The sequence below is a fragment of the Pelodiscus sinensis genome, chromosome 7, assembly GCF_049634645.1.
Source record: "Pelodiscus sinensis isolate JC-2024 chromosome 7, ASM4963464v1, whole genome shotgun sequence".
Lineage (NCBI taxonomy): Eukaryota > Metazoa > Chordata > Testudines > Trionychidae > Pelodiscus > Pelodiscus sinensis.
In genome coordinates, this window is record NC_134717.1 from 74,970,151 (window position 1) to 74,997,483 (window position 27,333).

At 42.0% G+C, this 27,333-nt stretch overlaps 1 protein-coding gene across 1 annotated transcript in view; it reads right to left on the bottom strand.

Moving 5' to 3' along the window:
* Positions 1 to 8,210: 8,210 nt before the first annotated feature.
* The window catches only part of INO80D (INO80 complex subunit D), a 78,136-nt gene continuing 59,013 nt past the window's right edge, over positions 8,211 to 27,333 (bottom strand). The window contains exon 11 of the mRNA XM_006129023.3: positions 8,211 to 26,514. Coding sequence (XP_006129085.1) covers positions 25,343 to 26,514 — 1,172 coding nt within the window. The 3' untranslated portion in view covers positions 8,211 to 25,342. The remainder of the gene's footprint in view (positions 26,515 to 27,333) is intronic.

Here is a 27,333-nt window from a genome sequence, read left to right on the forward strand (position 1 = left end):
AAAAGCTGGGGAAGTCAATTAATTGTGCATCCCAAGTATCATTCTGTCCTAGTATTTCTAAGAGTGTTTCCCTAACTGCTACTTTCACCAACCTGATCAGCCTTCGAAACAGTGCAGTGGGATGGATTCCTAACATGGGCTACGTCTAGCCTGCAAGCTCCTTCCCAAATAAGCTTTTCCAGAAGAGATCTTCCAGAAAAGCGTATTTCGAAATGGAGCGTCCACACAGCAAAAGCACAACAAAGAAGCGATGTGCTATTTTGAAAGATAGTGGCCAACCAGTGTGGACGCTATCTCACAGTTAAGGCCACTAGAACCAGTTCAGGCAGAGCATTAGGTCAGCAGTTGCTTCCAGGTGCTGTTGCCTACGGCTAGCTGAGTCGCGTGCTTAAAGGGATCCCCCCGGACAGCCGTTTTGCAGCTTCTGCTGCGTGCTTGCCTACCTCTCCAAGGGTCTGTCTACACTACCACCCTAGTTCAAACTAGGGTGGTTAATGTAGGCAACTGGAGTTGCAAACGAAGCCCGGGATTTAAATATCCTGGGCTTCATTTGCATCTTAGCAGGTGCCACCATTTTTAAAGCCCCGCTAGTTCGAACTCCGTGCCCGCGGCTACACGCGGCACGGAGTAGGTAGTTCGGATTAGGCTCTCTAATTTCCGAACAAAATCCCATCCAGCACCTTGCCCAGTTGATGGAATACAACTTTGCTTTTACAACCATTCATAACAAAGGGCCAGAAAGCTTATTGAATGACGTCAGGCATATATTTAACTTCAGTGAGAGTTGTTGTGTTCGTTTGGATCTGCAGGACCAGGTTTATGAAGTTACAATGAAGTTGGTGGGGGGAGGGGGAGCAGTCACTTTACTGGCTCTTCCACTCTCTAAATAGTACAGTAGCTAGAAATGACCAATGCTTCCATTTTTTTAAATCTATTTGTTTCAAAGATTCCTCGTACAATGTTCCTAAGGGAAGTGTTCTATACATCTCGGCTACGTCTACACTGGCATGATTTTCCGGAAATGCTTTTAACGGAAAAGTTTTCCGTTAAAAGCATTTTCAGAAAAGAGCATCTAGATTGGCACGGACGCTTTTCTGCAAAAGCATTTTTTGCGGAAAAGCTTCTGTGGCCAATCTAGACGCACTTTTGCGCAAAAAAGCCCCGATCGCCATTTTCACGATCGGGGCTTTTTTGCGCAAAACAAATCACAGCTGTCTACACTGGCCCTTTTGCGCAAAAGGGACTTTTGCCCGAACAGGAGCAGCATAGTATTTCCGCAAGAAGCGCTGATTTCTTGCAGTAGGAAGTCAGTGCTTTTGTGGAAATTCAAGTGGCCAGTGTAGACAGCTGGCAAGTTTTTCCGGAAAAGCGGCTGATTTTCCAGAAAAACTGGCCAGTCTAGACACAGCCCTCTTGTATTTCCCAATTATGTGGGTAGCTGGGGCAGTGGCACTCTTTATTTTTGAACTTCTTTCTCTGTATTTTGTCTCATGTGATTGCTTACTGGACAGGCTTAAAGGAGATTTAGCTCTCCTTACAGTTTTGCAGGATTTGACTCCCTTTAGATTCCAAACTACCTGTCTGAACTCACAAATGAACTATCTAGTTATTTAAATGTGCATAATTCACAAATACAATTAATTGTGCCCAGAATTTGGTGCCTGCGTTTAGCTGCAAGCAAAACATTTGCTGACATAAAAAAGCACCTGCAGTTCTGGAGGCTGTTTTGAGCCTCACCTAAAAAATTAAGATTGAAAAAAAATCAACTAATGAAAATATACAAAATAAGGTAACTAATGAAATATACAAAAGCTTAAGTGTCAAACACAGTGGGCTTGAGTCTGATCTCACAAATGCTTATTTAAATCAGGTTCAACTCCCCTGAAATCACAGAGTTGCCAGGGATAAAAATGATGCAAAAGGAGAATCAGACATTCTTATGCAAGAATCTTTTATGCTTAAAATCCAACCACTTTCCTCCACAAAATTCTTTTTTCCCCTCCTAAATGTAAGCCCTGGTGCTGAATACAGAATACTAGTTTCTGATGACAAAAGAAAAAAAAAATCTGAAAACAGTACACTCATCTAACAAAGCTCCCTTTTCCATCAGACTGTCATTTGAAATGCCAAAAAATGTTCAAAGCTGAAAATGAGATGAGAGGAAGCGTAGAGAGGTTCATTACATCTGAAAATGAGATCTATGATCAAAACGCAAGATAGCAAGTATCATCAACAGATATTTGGAGGACTCAACCATACAAATGGGCCTTGCCAAGTCCCCCCTGATGGGGGCCAGTATTTAATAAGGGTTTTTTTAACTTTGACACAGAACATGGAAAAACGTCTAGAGAGATGTGATGAAAGAAAAAATGAATGGGACTGAGGTTTTCTATTATTAAAGCGAGCACGGGGCTCAGTTTCATGCTGCCATTTAAAGTTGTTCAAAACTAAAAATGAGGAAAGCAGAGCTCAGAAAGGCTTATTATGCTTGAAAAATGAGATTTCTAGAATGATTAGATGATTTGAATGGCAAGACAGCCTTTTAGACCGGTGCGGCTGGGCACACATGTGCAGACGTCACCATAAGCTTCTGGGGGTGAATGGAATCTGTATCTGACGTACTTCTATCACCCATGTTGCCACAAAATCAGAGCACCTCACAATCTTCTTCACACCAATTCTGTGAGGTAGGGAAGTGCTACTGGGGAACCGAGACACAGACATTGGGTGAATTGTCCAAAAGGTGTCTGTCAGAGCTAGACCATCCTGCTTCAGAACTTAACCCTTCTAAAGACAACTCCAGAGTATCATACAAATTACAGAGGATGGGCCAATTCCTGCATGGCTGTAAATCAACACAGCATCATGGAAGTCAATATGATATGCCCCCATTTGAGGACCTGAAAATATACCCATTAGTCATACAACCCAACCCCTGCCAATGCAGGCTTGGTCCCTATTAGCAATATTTCTCAATGACTGATCCAGTCAGTGGACTGGCATCAGTCCTTGAGATCTCCTTGGCACAGTTTAGGAAGGCAGCAAGCTGGTCCTTGGTATCAGAAAGTTGGAGAAACACTGCCCTATAGTATGTCTTTCCAATTCTTTGCCCAGTCTTTTGTTTTAAACAACTCCAGTGACAGCTTCTGTAAAAGTTGCCCACAAAAATTATACTCAAAAGCAGACCTTAAGACAAAATAATCACAATGATCTTTATGAGCTTCAAAGATAATTGCAATGTTGTTCTGAGACAGGCCAGTCAAATGGAATTTTTGATCAACTCGAGTTCAAGTGTCAGACTGTGCCCCATTGATATCAAAACTCCATTGGTGGAAGTAAAAACAAAACCACAAGGCTTGGCAATGGATCAGAACGGATGGAAGATGGCTGGCAGAAATCTTGAGAAAAATATTTGCAAGGCTGCTAGAAGAAGCTTTATGCAGCGCATCTGGGGCTGTCAAAAATTTGAGTTGTCAGGATAATTGAAGAAAAGCAATTTCCTAAAGGGTAATGAGCTAAAGAGAAGGAAACACATTTCCTTAGCTCTGGAAACAGGATATATGGAATTATCACGTAGTGAAGGGGTCCTACTGAGACATTTTGACATACGTCACTCAGGCATTAAAGAATTGCATCCTCCTTAGGATATTAAGCAATGATGGTGAATAAGAATAAAGGGAAATGATGAAATGGGATGAATGAAAAGTATACAGATGTGAATGCTTAATGTTCTTTGAGACTTGCAGCCTAAAAAACATAGCAGACGACTCTGAGGAAATAGGGAAGCCTTCACTTGAACAGTACCGAGTGAACCTGAAATGCAATGTAAAAGCACAAATAAAGAAAATGAAACACAAAAGAAAATGAGAAGTGAACAAGAATCTTCCCTTTAAAAGTAATAAAGATATCCTATTTCCCTACTTCTCTTTCCTTGTCTTGTTCTGGCTGGATACCACCAGTTATGCAGGAATTATTATATGTGCATGCTGGAGCAAATATTACACAAAGTCTTTTATTTCTGAAAGGGCCAAAGGATCATGAGCACTCAATATATGGGCCAGCTCCCCTACTGGTGGAAAGAAGCATAGCTCTGCAGAAATCACCAGCTGAAGATCTTTGTACCCAGTTACTACAGGTGTAAATCAGGAGTAACTCTCCAGGAGCAGTGGAATTACACCAGGACAAAGTAAGAGGAGATTTCAGGCCCACAGGAAAGAGTATTGATGAAGCTTTATCACTGTGTGCTCTAAAACACACCTGGCAAGTCAAGGAGAAGTGTAAAATCAAAGCTAATAGAAGTACACAGCTCTGTCTAAATAACCTGCAGGTACACGTTGGTGCAGCTCCCAAAAAAGCTGCACCAGAACCTGGCCCTGTGCCCTTGGTTTTTTTCATCCAAACCTCAGCTCTTTATATAGACTAATGTCATGTTCCACACTTGACAAGGGCTTGCTGATGACTGTATTTCTGACGGTGGTTCTTTCCCATGCCCTGAACCACAGCATATGGACTTGGGAGAATTCACATGTGAGACTGAATTTCAGAGCTTGGGCTCATTTTTAGTTCAAACAAGAGGGAACAAACAAGCTTCTTACTCGTCCAGAAAGTTTCAATGGAGTCAAAAAAGTCTAATTAGGGTACATCTACACTGCAGGCTCATTTCGGAAAAAGCTATTCTAGAAGAGATCTTCCAGAGGGACTTATTTCAAAATAGAGCTTCTATGCACAAAAAGTTCAACAAAATAGTGATTTGCTATTTCACTCTGATTGGACACTATCTCACACTTAAGGCCACCCAGAACCAGCTCAGGCAGGGCATGAGGTCAACAGGGACTTCCTGGAGCTGCTGCCTGAGAGGCGTGCTTAAAGGGATCCGCCCCCCTACCAGCCATTTCTCAGGTTCTTCTGCTTGCCTACCTGTTAGGGGCTATGTCTACACTACGGGGGGTTTTCCGGGTGTACACATCTGGGTGTATACGTCCAGGGAACATGTCTGCTCTCCCCCCCCCTTTTTTTTTTTCAGAAGAGCAGACACGCTCTTTCGGAAGCCCCGTCTTCCTTCTCCCATGAGGAAAAAGGGTTCTTCCGAAAGAGGAGGCTTTTCCAAAATTTGGCCCAGTGCATACCTTTTTCTGATAGATCATTGTAGTGTAGACATAGCCTGAGGATATGCACTTGCAATTGCGCTCTTTCCGACAGCAGTAAACCTCTGTCTACGAGGAAGAAGCCTTTTTTCGAAAGAGCTCTTTCAGAAAAAGGCGTGTGGACGGGGAAGAGGGTTTTTTTTCAAAAAAAGAGGCCTCCAGGAAAAAGCACAGGTGCCCTGGTGGCCACTCCGTCCATAGTAATCACAGCTTAAATGAGAGATAGCGTCCAATCAAAAGCAGATCACTTTTTCGATGCGCTTTTGCTATGTGGATGCTCTCTTTCGGAAGAAGTTTTTCCACAAGTTCTCTACCAGAAAAGCTTCTTTCCGAAAGAAACCTGCAGTCTAGACATAGCCTGAGGGACAGCAAAGCATTTCCACTGCATGTTTTGGTTGCCCTGTGCTTGGACACCACAGCACTCCCTGGCATGGAGCCGGAGCTGCCTCTGGCCACGTGACAGTCCCTGACTGTTGTGCTGCAATTTCTGCAGCAGTTTCTGCATGCTGCTCTCCAAGCCCTGGAGGAACATGATCCCAAGCTGCTCAAGGAGAACCTCAGCATGCATGTGGGCATGCAGCTCTTGCAGCCGTACCCTGCTGTGGAGTACTGCTTCTGACGGCTGGACACCAGTTCTGACTGGAAGCAGCTCATCATGGAGGGGTGGGAAGACCAGCAGTGGCTCCAGAACTTCCACAGGAGGAAGACCTCTGTGCCTGGCTCACCCCTGCCCTCACACAACAGGACACCCAGATGTGACCCACCAACTCCCCAGAGAAGCGGGCTGCCATCGCAATCTGGAAGTTCGCCACACCCAACAGTTCATAGGCGAGCGCATGGTCCTGGAACGCTGGGGAGACCAACAATGGACCCAGAACTTCAGGATGAAGGAGGACACCTTCCTGGAGCTCTGCGAGTGGCTCGCCCCTGCTCTGTGGTGACAGGACACTTGCATGAGGCCCGCCATCGCCCTGTGGAAGCTCTCCACGCCGGACAGCTACCGATCCGTTGGGAACCAGTTCAACGTGGGGAAGTTCACTGTTGGAGCAGTGCTCATGCAGGTATGGCACTCACCGACCACTGGGCCGGGGGCGAAGGGGGCTGCAAGGAGGGGATGGGCCGCCCCAGGGAAAACAGGGGGAAGGAGGCGAAAGTGCCCTGCACAGGAAGGTTTGGTCTGTCCTGGCTGTACTACAAGTCACCAGCGGTGGCCAGGATCGCACTGGGGGTCACTTCCAGGAGTGGGGTGCAGGGCAGTGCCAGGGAACGAACACTCCCAGCCACCCGGGTGCCCCAGTGAATTTGCGGTTTTGTATGTTGCTCTGCAGGTGGTCAAGGCCATCAAACAGGTGCTGCTCTGCAGGGTGGTCTGCCTCGCTGACCCGGACGCAATCATCCAGGGGTTTGCTGCCCTCGGCTTCCCCAACTGCGGGGGGAGAGAATCGATGGGACGCACATCCCCATCCGTGCCCCGGAACACGAGGCCTTCCAGTACATCAACCGCAAGGAGTGCTTCTCCGTCCTACTGCAGGCCATGTGTGACCACCGGGGCCAGTTCATGGACATTAATGTGGGCTGGTCCGGCAAGGCACACGACGCACGGGTGTTCCGGAACTCCTCCATGTGCCAGAGGCTGCAGGCCGGGACAGCTGTTAGTTCAAATTAACTTTGTAGTGTAGACATACCCTAAGATACTTATTAATAACTTGGGTACCACAGTGGCACATCCAAACAAGCCACAAACTCAGTAATGGTGCATAACACAAAATTTATTGTGCTCAAGGGAGGAAACTCTTAGAGGGGACACTTCCACCAGCCTCTCCACCCCCCGAGTTAATGTCACACACATTGGGTTAATGCAATTGCAGGATAATTGCATGGGGGGGAGAGGGGGTTTCGTGAGGGCCAAACTAATCCCTATTGGTAAGAGGATGGTGGGAAAAGGGCTTTGGGGGGGGGAGGGTCACATAACACCTTTTATTTCTGGTCATGTGTCCATATTGCCCTGAAAGTATTACCTCCAGAGGTGTGGCTAATGGGGGTCAAAGTACATTTTAAAAAAATTCTTTGGGTGCACACGCTAATGAAATGTGCTGCGCACGCCTATGTAAGTTACTGATCCGAGCTAGGTCTGCTTCAATGCCGGCCTGGGTAGGGCCCACATGGAGGCTGAGTGTGGTTCAGATGCCTCCTGACCTACCTGGATGTGGGGGAGCAGAACATCCCCCAGGTGGTGGCCACATATTGTGTCCTCCACAACATAGTGGCGAGGAAGGAGGAGGCCTTCCTTAAAGGGGCGGGGGGGGGGGGGGGCAGAGGCCGACTGGGAGGGAAGGGCCTTTGAGCAGCCATGCGCAGCTGCCATCTGCCAGGCCCATCAGTTGAGGGTGCGCATCTGGGAGGCCCTGAGGGAGAGTTTCTCACAAGGACCCCAGTAACTCTCCCCAGGGCTTCCCCACTAAGGGCCTGTGCCTTGCCCCTCTCTGCCTTGCCTCCAACAACCTCTCCCTTCCCCTCTCCACTCCTCTCCCCTGCAGACACAATAAAACAAACTGGTTTTTAAAACCAGTGATTTATTTGGGGTAGAAGTAACTGGGGAGGGAGCTTGGTGCACCCTGGCTGAGCGCCATGGCCAGCTGGCTGGGCAGCCACTTCTCTTCCCTCCAGCCCGGCTGCCCTGCGCTCAGCCCAGGGAGGCTGCATCTAGCTCTAGCTGTGCTGAAGAAAGCTTCCCAGGCTGAGCACAGGATCACAGATGCCCATCTGATGGATTGTATACGACTAGCAATCTCAGACTTCAAGACACTGGCAGATACTGGTCAGTCACAGGTGTCACACTGAGACTTTGTTATTGGAAGAAAAAATATATAATGATCAATACTTGATTTTAGATTTACAGAATAGCAGAGAACAAAATGTATAATTGTAAATGCTTCATTTGACATTTAAACAGCATGAATTAAAAACAGACCATTTATTTCATAACTATAAATGTGTGATTTTAAGTTTATATATTTCAGAATTTAAAAATAAACTGTTTAACAGAGTGTATAAGGGCTGGGGATAGCAAGTGATGGACAGGAGAATAGAGGGGGCAGGGCTTCAAGGAAGGGGCGGGGCGGTAGATCTTCGCCTGTTCTGAGACTTAAAAAGTGATCTTGGGTGTAAAAAGGTTGGAGACCACTGTTCTAGGCTGACAGGAGAGAGCTCACACTTTGGCATAATACCTCCCTGAGTAGGGGGAGCTATGCTGGCAGGGAAAGCTCTCCCACATAGTGAGGTCTAAACAGTGGGTTATAGTAGGTAAAACTATTTTGCTCAGGAGTCCCTCAAGGGACAAAAAAACTTAAACATAACAGACTAACCCGGCTACCCCTCTCAAGTGACAAAGCTATACCAAAGTATGTATGTAGTGTGGACCTAGCCTAGGTGGTTTTTTCACTTGTATAACTGAGAAATAAGCCCACTGAAGTAGATGGCACATTCATGTAAATACTGCTGTGAACAAGAGGAGACTTGGGCTTAATAACCCAAGAAATGTAAGAAGCAGGTAAGAAAAACTGTTTTGTCAGATCACCTCTGATGTGAAGGACAACAATGACAATAAAATAAAAATGCAACAGTTGGGGGGGGCGGGTTTAAAAAAGGATATTTTAAAAAGGAGAGATGGGAGACAAAAATATTCCTTCAAGCAACTAAAGCCTGCTGTTGACCACATTTATTTATACCAGGATATAGCACAGCTGGCTTACTTACCAGATCAGTAGTCGGGGCTCATCAGTGATGACAAATAGTGACAGATGTTTGGCTGCGTGTGTGTTAGCCTTGCATGCCGTCCCAGCTCTGCCCAGGTAGCTGGCACTGAAGACCTCAAGAGAACTGCCCAATGGCCACAAGATCTATTAAGGTGCAAAGGCACTTGGTCAAGTTAATTGCCAACGGTAATAGCACATGGCAGGCTTTATGTGGATGCTAAGACATGTGTGCTTGTGAGAATGGACACAGCTCAGTTAGTGGTGGGACTTTTCCCTGCCCCCAAAACAGCCCCTCTGAGATTTTACATATCCCATTCTCAAACCAGGCCTCTGATAACCTAATGGACAGTTATCTGTAAAACAACATCCATAAAAATCCAATTAGATCGACGTCAAACCCCAATAAAGCCAAAAAGCTAACAGTTCTTGTTTCCTGCACAACAAAGCTTACTAAAGTCTAGCAAGGAGCAATAAAGGAATAACACGGACAGTACTGTAACTAATTACAAATATATCTAGGACTCATTTGTTATGATGCTAACTACTCCAAATTTGTGTTTTACTTCTCATATGCCGAGAACCGTGGAACACACTGTAACACTATCCCAGTGTTTCAAAACACTCAGCCTACCACCAATAACTACACAGGGAGTAATTGCCCTAATAGGAAAGTGTTGCTATCTGCAATATCTAGGGTTGCCATGCATCCAGTTTGCAATCAAAAAGGGGCTGGCCATGCAGCAGGGGCCCAGGGCTAAGAAAGGCTCCTAACTGCCTTTCACAGATTCTAGAAGTAGCCATCAGGTCCCTGTGGCTCCTAGGTGCAGGGAGGCTCCATGTGTTGTTTCTGCTCCAAGAGCTGGCTCCACAGCTCCCATTGGCCAGGAACTGCAACCAATGTCTCCTCCCAGAAGCTCTCACTCTCCCCATCCCAACGCCTTCCCCTGTACCATTTGGTAAGAATGAAGACTGAAAATGAGGCATTGACTTGCACTGCTTTTGGTCATAGAAGTTAGAACTGGAAGAAGCCTACTAGATCAGTGGCTCTCTTCCTTTTCAGACTAGTGTACTCTTTTTAGGAATGCAATTTGTCTTGCGTACCCCAGGTTCCATCTCACTTAAAATTGTTTGCTTACAAAATCAGACGAAAAATAGAAAAAAGTGTCCCAGCACACTATTACAAAAAATACAAATAAAATTTTTTTACTTGATTTCTTTTTTACCAAGTATTAACTAAATCAACTGGGGGTATTAATATTGTACTTATGTTTCAGTGTATAGCTTGCAGGCCAGTATGAACAAATCATTTTAGTTTGTACTGATTTTGCTAGTGCTTTTTATGTAGCCTGTTGTCAAGCTAGGCAAACATCTAATGAACTGATGTACCCTTGGAAGACCTCTGCATAACCCTGGTTCAGAAACTCTGTATTAGATCATTCAGCCCATCCCCCTATGTCAGCATAGAGTTTCCCGTTTTTTGGTGTTTTGTTCAGTGATTTTAGACATCCAAACAAGGGGTCTTCCCCTCACTTTCCAGACCACTCTTACCCTCAAGATGTACCTAATTTGCAGCCTAAGTCTTCTCTTTGTTGATTCCTCACCTTCTCACTCCTAGCCAAATCCCATTCTGAACATTTATTTAGTTTTCTTGTCTTTTATACCTGTTGCATAAAAAAAAGCCTCCACCAGAGCTTGATTTTACACGTGCATTTTCTGAAAATACACTAACTGTAAGATCTAAGCTTTTAAACTGCAACTCATTGTAACCTTTGTCAAACCTTACAACTTCCTGTAATCTTTGTAACTCTCAGAAACTTACTGTAAGATGCACTTTTGTAATCTTTGTAACTCTCATCCACCACCCTTGAACTTACTCTAAACTGCACTCTCCTCTGAGTGATGAGTGTGTATGTTTGAAGTTGCAATGCTGAGGCTGGAGCACATGGTGATGAGTCATCAGAGACTGCTGCTTTGCTAAAGGGAAGTCTGGGCATGCTGCCTGGTGATGAGGTGGATGAGTCACAGGGGCCATTCAGATACAATATAAGGAAAGGGAGCACATATGAGACTCTCTTTCTTCCCCTGCTCTTGAGAAACTCCTCTCCACAGCCAGTGTCTTTTCTAACCAGCTTTCCAGCCATGATGAGCAGACAGTCTCTCCAGAATCTACATGCCTTGGCTCCTTCTGCAACCCATATGCCTGTGTAAGTGTGTAAGTGCCTGGGGGCAGGAATGAATGGGTGTGAATGAGTGAAGGAATGGAGGCATATGTGTGTGCTTTTTGGGTTGTGATAGCTGGTTCTCTCTTTCGTTTAAACCTTTGGTTGCAGCTCTACTTTTGTAGTGCATATAGTGGAGTGCTAATTCCTCAAACAAACCCATGCTAGTGTAACCCTGGGTGGTCTCCAGTGGGAATTTTTTGGGGGTAACAATACCCTTCAAATACCGGTATTATATAGGACATAGCTAGTCCCATTTCTTTCCTCATAAATCAATCCCTGCAACCTCCCATCATTTTTGTTGCTCTTCTCTGACTGGACTCACCAGTCTCATCTTTCTAGCAGTGTGGTCACCAGAGTCACCACTCCTCAGAACTCCTTAGCGCATAGCAAAACTCCCCACTGCCCTCGTTAGATTTCGCCTCATTTACAGATGTGCAGGTTCCTTAGCATGAGCACTTCTGATTTTTTCCAGCTGTATTTAGTTTTCATGTTTTCAAGTTAAACCTCCTTTTGTTTTTTACCTTAGGGCTTCATCTTTCTAGCTCCTTTTGTACCACTATCTTAACTGGTGTTCGCACATCACACTAACACGTAGTTTACACCCTCTTCCAGGAAGGCAAGATGTTAAAATATGAACCAGTATCCCTCTCAAATGTGCAATATGACAACACAGTGCACCACAGCACTCGTCACTTATCAAGCTAGATGTTGGATTGCACTGTAATCAGACACCAAGAAAAGCAGATGTAATTATGCCTTGTAGAATGCTTCAGGCAAAGTTGTTACAAAAGAATCAAAGTATTGATATTAATCTCAATTCTTAATTACTGTTCTGATAATCAGTGCTTTATCATTATTAAGATGTATTATGGAAAATGGGAGATGAGTGTTCAGGGCATTAGTGCTTTTCACCTGCAAGTCACAAATTCAAGCATCAGTCAGCACGAACTGGTATCAGCTGGAAGAATGTGTTAAAGGGAAGACTAGGAAAAAAGACACTACAGGAATAAATATACTTATCAGATCGCAGAGAGGGACATAAGCACCTAGCAATGAAGAAGTCTCTGTATAGCTACAGCAGCTCCACTCTGCCAAATTTAAAGAATCAACCTCAGAAAGACATGCTGGAAAAAAATCTCCCACAAGGTGGCTTATTCTGCTCTAGAGAGCTCGTGGGGGCCAGGTAGTCACAAAGGAAGGTGTAGCTTCTGTGTTGCCTATTACTATATTCCACACCATTTGAGGGCTACTCAGTGACCTCTCTCTGAAACAATACCATGTAGGCAGAGCTCTCTGCATCTAGAGTGGCAGAAAATGACAATTAGTTTATATTAATGATTCAAGTAATTATAGTACAACCCCTTTGCATGGTCTTGTCTACAGCTTATGCATAGAAATCAAAAGTAACAGAATCAAAAGAATTATCCACCTCATGAGTAACCGGGTTGTGTGGTTATGCCTCCTCTCATACAGTAAGACAGTTCTATAGCGATGTATAAAAATGGAAAGAACTCCAAATGTGAAGTCTAGTTCTATTCCATATTACCTCAGATTGTACGTCAAATTATGGCACAGCAATTAAAGGAATCTTTACAAAAATCCACTTTCTGGGATCACTGCTCAGGAGTTGGGACAATAGTAAAACTGGAATCTGGAGTATGTCCTATGATCCCAATTCTCATCTTTGAGCTAAGAGTAAGTAATTCCACTGAAGTCAACAGAATACACATCAGCATACAACTAGTGAAAGCATAACCAGATTGCTAGATCTATACAAACATAGCATACATAGAAGTACAGTCATTCATCTATAGAAAACTGATCTATAAGATCTGTTTGGCTCAGGCAGTAGTCATAAATCTTGTATTTTGCAAAATATAATAGTACTAACAGTTCCATGAATTCACCAGTAATGATTTGTGAGGGGATTTCGCTATAGTAAACAAGGCTACTTCACAGCAAGATTTATTAATACATCCAAAAGAAAGAAAGAAAATCATTTTGTCACACTATATACAGATAATACATACAGTGTTTTATACACATATTACATCAGTTTTTACACAAGAAAAATATACATAAAAATGTAAACTTTTGTATACAAAAACCCTTAAACAAATTAAACAAGGACCAGATAACAAAAGGAGACCAATCTATTATCATTTCATTGATTTTTTTTTTAAAATGGTAATACAGTACATTCATTGAGAAGAATGAGGAACATGTGAGCTAACTCTTCCTATTTAAAGGGAAAGTACAAACACCAACCTGGCCACCCACCCCTGGAATGCTTTCTTCAAGTGCTCCAGCACTTAAAAGCATCAGTGTAAGTTTCTATTGATTCTGGGGACTGTATGTGAAATGAATATTCTTCTCAATCATCCCCATCCACCACATTCTTTTAAAGCAATGCATCTGCAGAAGCAAACTGGACTGGACTTTCTGTGTGTATTAGCTAGTCTTCCAGCTAACACCACAAGGATACAGCAGTGCAAGTTTGTATGTTCCCTTTAAGCAGTTAATGAATTCATTTGTAAGGTTTTTTTCCCCAATGTATGGCATGTACAATCAGAGAGGGGTGTAGAGACTGCTAGTCCTTGCTACCATGCAGTTATTTCAAAAACAGTTATGTTTGTAAGTTGTTATTCACTGGTTTCAAAATGCACTGCCTCACCTTTGCTTTCCCACTGCAACTTGTTTACATTTTAAACTTTAGTGGCCAAACAATTGCTATGAAGCTCTTTGTCACAAGGCTGTTTCTGATATCAAGCTGCTATCAAACGACCTTTTAAAATGGCACAAACACCAACTTCTCTAGGACAGCCAGCAACATTTCATATTGTTTATTTGCCTTCTTTTCTAGTAAATCTGGATAAAGATACTCACTGCTAATTGTTCAAACAAACGATATTTTACTTGTGTCCTTCGTTTTTCATCTATTTGTACCCAGACATACTAGAGATGGGGAAAAATTACATGATGGTGAAGAAACAACAGCAGAAATTCTTTGAAAAATGTATTTTCTGCTGACGGCCTTTATAACCTAAAGGCTTGACTGCAGGTATTTTCAGAAATTCACCCCCTGCATGGAACGAAAAGGGTAACAGAATAATAATGAACTGAAAGGGTGACTGAGGCAATATCTTTTATTGGACCAACCTCTGTTGGTGAGAGGACAAGCTTTTGAGATTACATAGTGGCCTTTCTTGGGTTCTGGGAATATGAAAGAGGCTGTTTAGCAGAAGTAGTTAATACGTGTTCAAAGACCTATTCAAGGGGTAACAACGCTCCATGCATGGAGAGGGAGAAAGTTGAGGGGCAGTGTTAGTTGGTTATAGATTGTTGTAAATCCATAAATCCAATCCCTCTGTTCAGTCCATGATTTTGAGAGACTCGCACAGTTATGAATTTAAACTCCCAGGCTCAACTTGCGCAAGTCTCCTTAGAGGATGACTGACAGGTCAGGTGTGGGGCAATCATTTTGTGAAAAGTATTCACACACAAGTGACACGATGTTTTTGTCTTTCTGTTGGAGTGCGTTCAGAAGCTTAGTGGTTACCCTCATGTCACCTATACAGAGGTTATTGTGACATTAGATGAAACAGGAGAACCACCAGGCTCTAGAATGAACACACCCACAAAACTGATAAAAGACAAAAGCACCCTATCACTTGTGGGTGAACACTTTTCACAAAGTGATCACTCTGTATCTGATCTCAGTCTTCAGCCTCAAATGAAACCTATACAACATCTTCAAGTGACGAGCCTGGGAGCTTAAATACATAGCTTTGCTAGACAATAAAAACCATGAACTGAATAGAGACACGAGGCTTGTGGCTTATTACAATAATAATCCACCAATCTCCTCCAACCTTTTTTAGGCCTGACCTCATCTCCTGCCTCATGCTTGAAAGGGTGTAAAAGAGCCACTTCACCTTGAATGGTCCCTTGAAATATGTAACCACTTATACTACACAGTACGTTCCACCTTTTTCAGCTGTAACGCTGAGTAAGTTTTCCAGACCCAAAGAAGAACTCTGCATAATCTCAAAAGTTCTCTCTCTCACCAACAGAAGTTGGTCCAACAAGGGATAGTGCCTCAGCCATCTTGTCTCTCTTATATCCTCGGACCAATCTGGATACAGCACTGCATATGAATTGACATTTTTCCTGGAAAGGTAGGAGAATATTAAAACCTCCTTAGTGAAATCAATATTATTGAATGTCTGAGTCAAATGATGCAAAGGTGTTTGTGTAGAGAAAGTCTGGCGGAGGAACATTTGAGTTGTTAGTTTAGTTGAACAAAAAGGGGAAAAAACCCTATTACTGTATTCCTCAGCTTCAGAAAACAAAACACAACATAAAAAAACCCACACCACAGAAACTAGTGTCTTAATTTCTTTCTGATGCCTTTCTAATGAATAACAGTTTTTTAAAACAACCTCCTTCTAGTTAAAAGACCATTCAAATGGCTTTTGTATAATTAAGTCTCTTTTTTTAAATAATTTTTTATGATTATTTTCCATTCATTATGTATAAAATCAGTTTCAATGAAATTATTCCATAAGGGACAGCATTTTGCTAAATGTAAAAAATTGCCAACCAAAATTCGCACATATACATATGTATATGCAGTATATCTACATTCTATATACATGTTTAATAAACATATGCATGAGTATATAGCGGCAACCTATGAATGTGTTCTCCACATATACTTAAAACTGAAATACTGTGTGTAATATATATGTGTGTATATAAATATATACACAGACACATACTCAGCACAGACATACCCATACACATACCCCAACATATGTATTACAGAACTCTTCATGTGAAAGCACAGATGGAACATTACCATAAGGTTACATTTTCCTACAGAACTGTTTGGAAGACAAAATTCCATAGCTGATTTGTGACAAAAATATTGAAAACAGTAAGACTTGAAAACACAATTGGCAAAACTAAAATACTGGTTAGCCATGAGTTTCAACAATCCTTAAATGTGGCTGAGCAGACTTTTCTGTCACTGTCTGATAAACAGTTATTGAATGCTTAAAGAGGTGAACTAAAATACTGTTTTAAAACAAGAAATACAAAAATTGTTTGTAAAAGCCAAATCATTTAATACATGAATAGACAGAAGATATTTGGTCAGGAAAGTAAAAAGAAGGATTGATTTTTCCCTATTTTGTTTTATAATTTTGAATTTTTAACTTGACATGTTAAAAACCAGACATTTTGGGATACTGAACAGTTTTGTGTATCATTTTGAAAAAGTATTTCAGTTCTGGATTTACATGAACAGTCAGGAGAGCAGCGGCGAGCGTGCACAGGGCCTAATTCAGCAGTCACTTTAGTTAATCAGAATCTTTCTATGGGGTACAGCGAAAGCTGGATCAGGCTCTAAAGAGGACTGCTGATGGAAAGTTAGATTCTGAAAGGTTGGGGTGAGAGATTAGTTGGGATGAAGGTAATGGCACAGAACAGCATGAGAGGTGGGTATTGGAAGAGGCCTCACAAAACATTAATATAGTATAAACATAAGCAAAAATGTACCATTCCATTTAGAAGGTTCAGATAACAAGATCAATGGTTACTATACTCAAGTCATAGCAACTTATGCCATCCAAATTCCTCACTGGAACTATAACAACTCATTTGTCACAGCTGCTTAATTGTTAAACACATTTTGTGGATATTATACATATCTGTAGCTCTCTCTCACACACACTACATATTGTGTGTATGAGATATGTATGTACATTTCATGTATATATATATAGATTTAGATCTGCTGCATTCATATATATGTACTGTACATCATGTGGGCAATTCCACGTTCAGCAAAGTGCTACCCAGATCTCATATACATCTCTCTATACAGATATTCACAAGAGAGTTCTATTCTTCCCCATAAATGCATAAAAGGTTTATGCTGGTAACTTCCACGATGATCAACTAATGGGAGGAAAAGGCCTCAGACAACTTCCACCTCCCTGCCCTTCGTTTGTTGGCGTATATATAAGATATATTTAAAAAATAATCAAGATATTTGAATGGCTGGGAATGCAAAATAAACCTAGTTCAACAGCGTAAAGAGGTTTGGATTTCCTATTATGTTTTTAAAGTAAAAAATTAATTAAAAACAAATGAGAAATATCTCTAACGTTGGAAGCTCTGTTCTAAAACAGATTTTTAAAGTTTCCAGAATTTTCATGGGTCAAACTAACAGCAACAGAACAGACATCATTTAAGATTTTATTCTCTCCAGCCTGGATGGTGTAATGAGGAACATCAGGATGAGAGGAGAATAAGCAGGAATGTTTTGGGTTTCCTATGTCTCTCAGGTAAGCATCCTCATACAGACAGCATTTCCCTCTCAAAGTATGAAAAAAAACACCCCTATATGTCCATAATTGTTTCGAATTCACAGCGCAGATGAAGCTCTCAGATAAGAAGTACAAATTTATAGAAAACAAAATGTAAGTCCCCAGCAGCAATTTTTAGGTTGCAGTTAACATACATAGGCCCCTTTAGGAAAACACATTAGATAACTTTAAAAATGAAACCCTTTACAGTAAATGAAGACCACTTACAAAAAATAAAAATCACCCTTCTCAATATTTTTTAACCTGAAAACACAAGAATGACTGATTGGCAACCTATTCTGGGTCAGAATATGGGAGATTCTGGTATTATCTTGAAAATGGATATTAATTCCTGTGTCTCACCACCCTAATTATAAATTTTCCCATTTAAAATTTTCTTTAAAAATACTTGTCCTCCCCCCCACCCCCTTTTTTTTAAAGGCTGTCTTAGGAGCCTGAGAGTTTCATGACATTTTAACAGGGCTCAATGAAAATCAATTAAAGAATAAAATTGACATGATATCAGAGATAGCCTTAGAACAGAAGACTATGTAGCAGAGAGAGTTTAGTTACTTTTACAATAGCGAGGACATAGTAACCCCCTACTAAATAATCACATTTCTACAAATACATTCCATCACCTCTCAACTACTTTTCTCTTTACAAAAACTATGACCTACATACAGTATGCACATTCATATCACACATACAACCCCCCCAAATGCATATTTTTGTGTGCGTATATAATACATACATGCACACAAGCAGTCTAATTCTATTTATAAGTCACAGTGGGAATTCCTTTTTAAGGAAAGGAGGGGGGAAAGTTCCTGAATAAGACACTGTGGATTCTGAGATTTAATGTTTCGTCTTTTCAAATTCCAACTTGCATGACTGGAAATAAATACGTTTAAAAAACAAGTTCTTACAAACTTGGTTCACAACTTCCAGCTACAGTAGTTGAATTTTTCATTTGATCCATTTACCCTGTAACTGAACTTCAAACCATTACAGGTACAAATCACTGATAAATTATTGCAGAATGTAACCAAAAAAAAGTTATAGGAGCAGTAATATTCGGGTTAACAAGAGTTCTATGTTTTGCTGATACCATTTTATTTTTATATATCTGCAAGGTAGCAAAGAATAGCTGTACACCTTGACACGGCAAAGATCCAGTGTAAAAAGGTGCTTTACTAGTTTTTGTTTTTCAAAAAAAGCTTGTATATAATTTTATAGCCATTGAAAACACATATGCAACATAATTCATTACACTCAATACAGCTTTAGTATAAAACTTATAATTTATGAGGTGATGTTAATAGCATAAATTAATATACCTTTCTCTTAAAATCTACAATAAGTATTCTGAAAGCTCATTGGGGAAGGGTATCTTTAAATAAAAGTTTAAAGCTGAGCATGATGGAAAAAGATTCTGTATGTTGACTTTGAGATGAGAACCCCAAGAAGAGAAACTCCCTAAGCCAGACACCAAGGATTACAAAACTGAACAAGATTTCTCTTTCTTGCGCTCTCATTTAGATGAAGCTCTACCTTAAATTATTATTTACTTTTAAAACTATTTACTTTTTATGTTAACTGCCCTTATTTCCAAAAGGAATCCCTGAGACATACCCAAAACTGTACAGTGAAATCACTGTTCAGAGAAACTGGTTCAACCCCTTCTAAATAGATGTAGATACTTTGTATGAGAACCAAACTGTCCATCTCTTCAGAATGGATCTTTTTCCACTGGAATCAATTGTATTTTTAAGATGCAGGTTAAAGAGTCATTTCAGGGTAGATCAGTCTACTCCAAAGTATAAGCAAGCAATTGTGTAGCAGTCAGCTGCATTGTGTCATTTGCACCACAGTTAAAGTTTTCCAGGAGAGATTTGGGAACATTATCTATCCAAAGCTTACTGGTGGGCACCAGATCACAAAAAAAAAAAAAAAAAAAAAAAAAAAAAAAAATTAAAATAAAGGGCAGGAAACACACCAGTTTTACTAGACCAAGTTCAACATATGTTTCCAATTCATACACATAAAATGTGTGTGTGTTGAGGACAGGAGGGGGAAAGGAAGAATGCACTTGTCTACATTGAGTATATACTGTTTCAAAATAAAAAAGCCTAGTTTTATTCTATTAGTTTTCAAACTGAGTTCTGTGAGCTAGGGAACGGGGGGCGGGGGGAAGCGTTGACTCAACACTTCAGGCTATCTAGGAAAAAATCCAAATGCCACCTCTAAACTGCAATTCAAAGTGTGTTTTCTTCTTTCATGCTTCCACTACATATCCTTGTTTCAGTATAATTGGAAAATTGCAGCATGTAAAACTGCAACACCTAGTGTGTGTGTGGGGTGGGGGAGAAGAGAAAGAACTAAATCATGATACTGCCAATAGAGTTACAGATTTTATAGACTTGCTTAGGAAAAACTTTGTTTTTTAAGTAAGGCTAATTGCATGGAAAAATGTATGGAATATTCTACTGGCAACTTCCTTTACAATAAAAGGAACTTACAGGAAAAAAAACTTCATGTGAAGTTCCTGAGCATACATAGCTCTCTGTGAGTGGTGACCACGGTTGTATTCTCAGCAGCTAGCTAAAAACTTTCTGATATCACATAGCATCGTCATGTTACTCAATAGTCTGTGAATTCTTACTCAATATTCTATTGCACTGCTGCTCTGGCTTCCTAATTTATATTATGACTCACAGGAACCTCACCTAATCCTTTGTTTAAAACAATCATAGTGTTTGCTCATTATCAACCGCACAGGCTTTTAAATGGCAATTTTTGTGTCACGGTGATGGCAGTGGAGAGTGAAAGAAGATGGTGAAGAGAGTGGGAAAGAAGGGATGAAATTTAAGGAGACAAGAGGCGCAGCCTAGAACACCCATTCGCTCCCACCCAAGCTAAAGAGTCTTATGAGGAGCACTGCAGCTTGAATCTATTCTTGTAGTCATTTCTACCAACATGAGGCTTAGCAATCTAGGCCTACATCTGATCTGGGTTCTTTCAGTTTGCCTCAGGTCTGTGTTAAAGGCTCCTTCACTGACAAGAAGGGAACTAAGCCCTTTGATAAAAGCAACTGTTGAAGAGGAAAATTAGGCTTAAGACACACTGCACCCCTCCTGGTGTATGTCTTCACTGCAGAGTTAGCCAGTGTTCTTATTCAGGTATTGCTCCAACTCCCCTCCTGTCCACACACAAACATTCATGTGCACAGCTGGGGATGTGGGCCAGAGCCTGACAATTGCTTTCCCGCATTCCCTGCACCACACCTGCTGTGTGCCCAGGAGGACAGATGAGTTCTCCCACAATTCCCTAGGGAAGAATCAGGGCAGCTCAGCTTACTGCAGCACCATTGGCAATGCCCGCAGACATCCCAGTGACAAACACAGAGGAGCACTGCCTGGCTGCTCACACTCAGTCTACACTAACATAGGTGCCCCAACTAGGATGCCAAACACCTCGGCTAATGTTACAGTGAAGGCATACCCTCAAAGGACTAAATCTTCTTCCTCTTTTTGAGAACTTAGTTTTCTAATGGGGAATGCCAGCGGTCACAGAAAGCATTAGCAAATTAAACTCTGTTCCATGTTCTTGGTTAGATTCTCACAGCCGGAGCCTTAACTCTGGTAAATTAGCACACAGCTCCTTTGAAGCTGAGATAGCCGGGCTTATTGACACCAGTTGAGAATTTGAGCTCTCAATGTCTAATTATGAGGATCATGATCTCTAGAGAAAGCAATTCATGAAGACAGTAATATAGTTTTCAATGAAGATACTATTTTTTAAACAGTTAACTTCCCCTGCCCTCCCTTTGAAGAGCAAACACACATTCCTGAGAGCAAATATATTTCTTGCACTTGCAATCTAATTTTCATCTCCATCTCCCATGTTTGCTCACAGATTACAAGCTTCTCAGCCAAGGAGGCACCCTAGAAATGCTTGCCAAATGAGAACCTTAAATTGCTTAAGAAAACAGTCCTTTGTGTCATTAGCCTATGAAATGAACCTGGAAAGTCTTTCTATTGCATAGTCTGGGACTCAGTAGGTGAAGAGAACTGTAGTACGTTATTTTTGAACAGATATTCTTTAAGATGTGCAGCCATAAGACAATTAACAGAGGCAAGAAAACAAACATGTGTCTTGACAAAAGGGAAAAAATGAGAATTGGAGATGATATAGCTTTTCACAGGTACTTTTCATAATATAGCAATTAGTAGAGCCAATGGATCAAATCCCAACTTCAATTTCATTCCCTCTTTCCAATTAAATTGCCAATGGGAGCTGAGTTAGGCAAATTTAGCACTGGCATAAGCTAATAAACTAAATGGTAAAGGGAAATGCTGACAGAATGTAATCTTATTTTAAATGTAACTGCTTTATAAACCAAGCCAGCATCATGCTGTCCCTCACTGTTCTCCATAAACTGCCCAACCAAAGTTAATCTTTGTCAAGAGTGAAATCTCTGCCAATTTTTATGTCAGTGTGCTAAGACCACCTGACATTACATTATTACCAAAAAGGACATTATTGCTTCTAAACATCTCTGTCAAATGCCTTCTAATTCTTTAAAACATCATATTTTTATTTTAAGATTTGTCTATTTACTTCATTTATAAGTGGCAGAATAGATACCGATCACTTCAACAAATGGATTGGAATTGCTACATTGACTCTTGGTAAAAGGATTATTAGTGCTAATTGCTGAATTACAGGGAGGGAAAAACCCCTTTCAAGAGAGCATGAATGAGAACCATCTCAATGGCCCTAAGAACCAAGACAAATCCCACATGGAACACCCATATTTCCTGGTAGGGGAGAACTGTCTGGCTGCATAATCACTTGTCCTTGTGTCCGCTACTCTTCCCATAACAATATGGTGCTGATCCTGCACTGAACTCTATGTAGGCAGACTCCTGGTGAAGTTAGTGGGCTTTGTATGGCTATAGGGATCCACCTGCATGGTGCTCATAGCATAATTAGGACCTACAATCAGAACTGTATACTAGAATGTAACTTCATTAAGTTGGCTATACTTCAATTAGATGTAGAGAAGCTGCAACTGGCAACAGTCTTGACCATTTCAAACCGCTGTACTGGAAAGTAGATCGGGATTCCTTTTCTAAAGCACTTCAAATGGAAAACATTTTATGGGTGTAGATTTACTGCAAACTCAATCTGCTCATGAAAAATGTTATTCAGCCAATGTCTAGGAAAAATCCCCAACAGTTCCATAAAGCGGAGATCTAAAGGCGGAGACTTCCAAAGCTGCCTTATGGGAAGATGATTTCAAATGAGAGCTGTGTACTTACATTCCCTTGGGCATTTTGGAAAATCCCAGCCTAAAGAAATTACCAGTTAAGAGCTAGATTCTGTTCTGAGTTACACTTGGGTAAATACACAGTAACTCACCTGGCTAAAAGAAGTACTCCATGATTTACACGGATGTAACGGAGAACAGAAATTGGGCCCAAGAGTTTTCTCTACTGATAGGTAAGGAGAAGTTTTGATGAGCATGAGAAATATTTCATATTCAAAATCTTCAAACTAATCTGCAGAACATCTTGCCACATGACATTTAATACTGGCAGATTTAACAATTGATCATTTTCCCATTCGGCAAACTAGTTCACCCTTCTTTTTCAGTCACTCATCTTGATACACTAAAGAATATTAACACAAGGAAAAACAATGCAATCAAACATTTGTCTCCTCACAAGCATTGGAGAAGGGAAAGCAGAGGACAGAATAAAAAACAAAATGAAAACAAATGCCCTATCAGCTCTTCCTCATTTTACAACGTCAAGTGGGCATTCCTCAATCAGCTGGGCAGCACAATAGGGTTTCGTAAGCCTCATTTCATTTAGGACATAATTTGAAAACACATAAATAAGGACAAACACACTTAGACCACACTTAGAAATGAATGTTTCCTCATCCATCCACATATGCAATTTCATCAAAGGGCTGAAACCCACAGGGCTTATTCTGTTATACTTGAAAACAGGACAAAGCTTTTAAAATGGGATTGGCTCTACCTAGAGGGATATAAACCCGAGATGAGCTGCATCCAGGAAGTGTGGATGCAGTTCTTAATCCCTACCCCTCAGGAAGTCTGGGCGCAGAGGGTTTGACTTTCATCATTAGCATAAACAGAATACATATATCGGGGGAAGATACATTACTCTCCACATACTAAGGAATAACTGAACTCAGTTCAATAATCCCTTGCTTAAAGAAATTTGCTTTACTTTTTATCTTTTCTTCTATGCATCTTAGAAAGAAACCAAAGAGTGGAGACTTTGTTTAGCAATCAGGTAGGAATTACTTTCACATAGTGGCTAGTTAGTTCTTTACAAAAGTCACAATTTTCACAAGCACATTCTCTTTTGGGGAAGCGGGGGAGAAGAGGGAGATGATTCAAGCAAACTACTTGAACCAATTTTGTTGTTACTCTTTAAGGAAGAGTCAGATATAAGAGGAATCCACTGCCTTTATAAGGAGCTGACTTTATGATCAAGGAGACATAAAACCATTTTCAGCAAACAGGCAATAAAAGCAACAAGGTGTTGTGGACAGAAGGATTTTCTTATTTCCCTATTTTGCTTGTAAGTTTGGTTTTGGTTAGTGGTAACCACAAATTTGTACCCGCCGGTTCCCATATACATTCAACTTCACATACAGGGCACCAGTTTCACCAATGTCCTAAAACCTGTATGGTTCCTGGTACAAAATCACTGCTATTACAGAAAGAGTCTCGGCGGCAACAAAGAATGTGAGAAATTCAGCTATTTTCAGTTTACTGAAGGGGCTTGATGTAGGTTTGTTTAAATGGGTTGCATACCAATACATACAAATAGAATTCTTCCCGTTTCAGCTAAGAAACACTTGCTGTGCAAAGAGTTCTGGACAAAGCCACATTTGAAAAGGCAAGCCATCAACATTACAGTGCCACTACAGTAATTCAGCTCTGATGGGAATTTCTGCATGATTCTTGACTAGACCATCATTTATTCTACTTTTCCCATTTTCTTGTATTTCCTCCCTGGGCTAACCTTTGAAACAGCAAGAACCCCCAGTGCCCTGAGCAAACAGGTAGAGCCCATTTGCCCTTGTCAGTCAATCCCCTCTCTGCTCAATGAACCTAAAATAAAGAAAATAAATCAACGTTCAATAGGAGCAGTGACCAACGTCAGGAGGAGTCACAACCACTGTTGCCTCAGTAGTAGACGACAAGGCACTGCTGCTTCCCCAAACACACACACATGCCCACAGAGAAGGTCAAAAAATAATTTTAAAGGAGTTGTCAAATGAATAATTGAACCATGGTCTTGAGTGCTTTGGTGCACCATTACAAAACTGAGTGTGGAGCCAATTCTCCATGCCCATGTGTTACCTAATTTTTTAAAATCAAGAGACTTTTCCCCCCCCCCACTATAAAAACTTCCAATGTGACATGCTAATGGGATGGAAATCACTGACCTGAACCCTAAGAAACAGTAACGTGCATTGGTAATCTGAGGTATCGTCCCATTTCTAGGTCTTACTGCTAAGGGTCTATTACATCCAGTAACTGTGCTGCATCCTTAAGGAATTGATTGGGTTATGTTGAACCTGCCAGTAATAAATGAGCACCAGTGCATCAATAGCACATGTGAACACTAGAGCAAGGTTTACTGAGGGGCCACCCTGGACTGAACTGCAGCAGGAGGTTTCCTTTTAACCCCCTCTGTAAAAAAAATCCTCTTCCAAGGAAGGGGAGGACAAAATAGGGAGGAGAAGAGAGATAACACAGGGTCCCCATCTGCCTGCAAATACTCCGACAGACTAGCTCAGTTAGAGGTGGTGGTAAAGGGAGCAGATGCATTATTGGTACTGGTAGCTGTGGCACCTGTGACTGTGAAGCCTGTGGGAGGAGCTATGGAGCTGTGGCTGGGCTGCAGGTCCTTAGGAATGCCACTGTGTGAGCTCAGCTGATGGCCAAAGGCTGCGCTGAACTGAGGGAGTTGCTGTTTGGGGGAAGTGGAGGCCATTAGTTCAGCAGAGGGAGGACCCATGCCACTAAAACTGGTCTGCGGTAACCCCGGAAGCACACTGGAGCTGTTGGGGGTCACAGTGGCGAAGGCAGGCTGGGTGGTCTCTGAGTGCGAGGTGGTAGGTGGTGTGGACAGGGAGGTGGAAAGAAGGTGTCCATCAGCACCAAGAAGGTTGCTAAATGGAGAGGGGTCACCAAGATTGACAGGGATATTTCCCCAGTGAGTTCTGGGGTTCACCACCCCACTAAGTGGCACCTCCAGTTGTGATGGGAGCAAGTGCTGTGCCATAATGGGCATCTCTGCTGAGAAGGTAGCTGCCAAGTTATCACCAGAATAAGAAGTGGCATGGGGGGATGTGATATGGTCGCTGTAGGGAGACGGCACATGCTCGCTATCGTAATGGCTTCCATGGGGTGAGGAGTGCGAATGGTCACTGCTGTATTGCTGTCGTGAGGTGATTAGGTCATCTGCCTTGCTCAGCAGCTGGGCAGAGTGTGGCCTCTGGGAGGCATGGCTGCCGTCATGAAGTCCATGAAACTGTCCTGGGAAGGCTCTCTCCCCAAGTCCACTCTGGCTTATCAGAGTGGCAGAAGTAAGGCCGACGTTGGCTGGGGCAGAGAATTGCCCCTGGATCTGCCCTGCCAGGGGCGTAGGTGGGTTAGACAAGGTAGCAGAACGGAGCAAGGTTTCATCCAGCTCCAGACTGGAGAAATTATCATGTACTATGCGCCCATTCAACAGCTCCCCCAGGTCCGTGTTAACCTCTCTACTCAAGGACTGCATTCCTGGAGCTCCAGCACCTGCGGTGAACACCCCTATCCCTCTATCTGATAGCTCCTGAACCGGCACACCGTCTGTCTGTGTAAGTACTCCAATGGTACTCAGGCACTCAAGAGAAGTTACAGCCTGTAGAGCCCGTTCCAGTTCCTCTGCCTCTTCTGTAGTAGGGAGGAGGTCTCCATTTTTACCTATAGAAACAGGAACAACAGAAGTTAACTGGCTTTTCATAGATATCCCTGACACTATGGTCTTAGGAATACAACTATCCAAAAAATACAATAGGGTTTCTACCAAAAAATAATACAATTTCCAAAATGGTTCTTGATAGGATTGAAAAAGAAAATTCACTCTTCCTCTCCTAGTTGGAAAAAAAAATTCCAACTGTCTTTTTTTCCTCCGTGTAAATGCTAAAAATAAGCCTTAAACATTTGCTTGATTTACATAAGTCTATAAAACAGGGGTCGCCAAACTGCAGTTAGCGAGCTACATGCAGCTCTTTTACAATGTGGCTTGCGGAGACCCACCCCCACACCCTCCTTTTCTTCACCTTCCAGATGAGCCTGGGGAGAGCGTGGGGCTTCTGTCCTGCAGCAGAGTGATGGGGCTAGTGGCTTCTGCCCAGAGGGAAAGGAATCCAGGGGTTTCAACCCAGTGGGAGGTGCCTGCCAGTGCTCGGGGCTTCAGCAAAAGGCGGGGGGTGAAGCCCCAAGTACTGGCAGGTACCTCCCGGGGGGCTGAAGCCCTGCGTCCCACTACTCGGCCATAGGACAGAAGCACAGAGCAAGTGTGCTCTGCTCTCAAACTTCTGAAGATTATTAAATACAACATAGAGGATCAATAAGTTTGGCCACCCTTGCTATAAAAGCTTAAATATCTTTCTAAGGTGTAACACTAAGCACAGTTTAGAACGTCCATTTTGCTGATTATGTTAGCATAATAATTTAAAATTTTGGATGGTTCTGTAAAAGACAAGTTCTAGGAATTAATTCGGGGAAGTTCTATGGCCC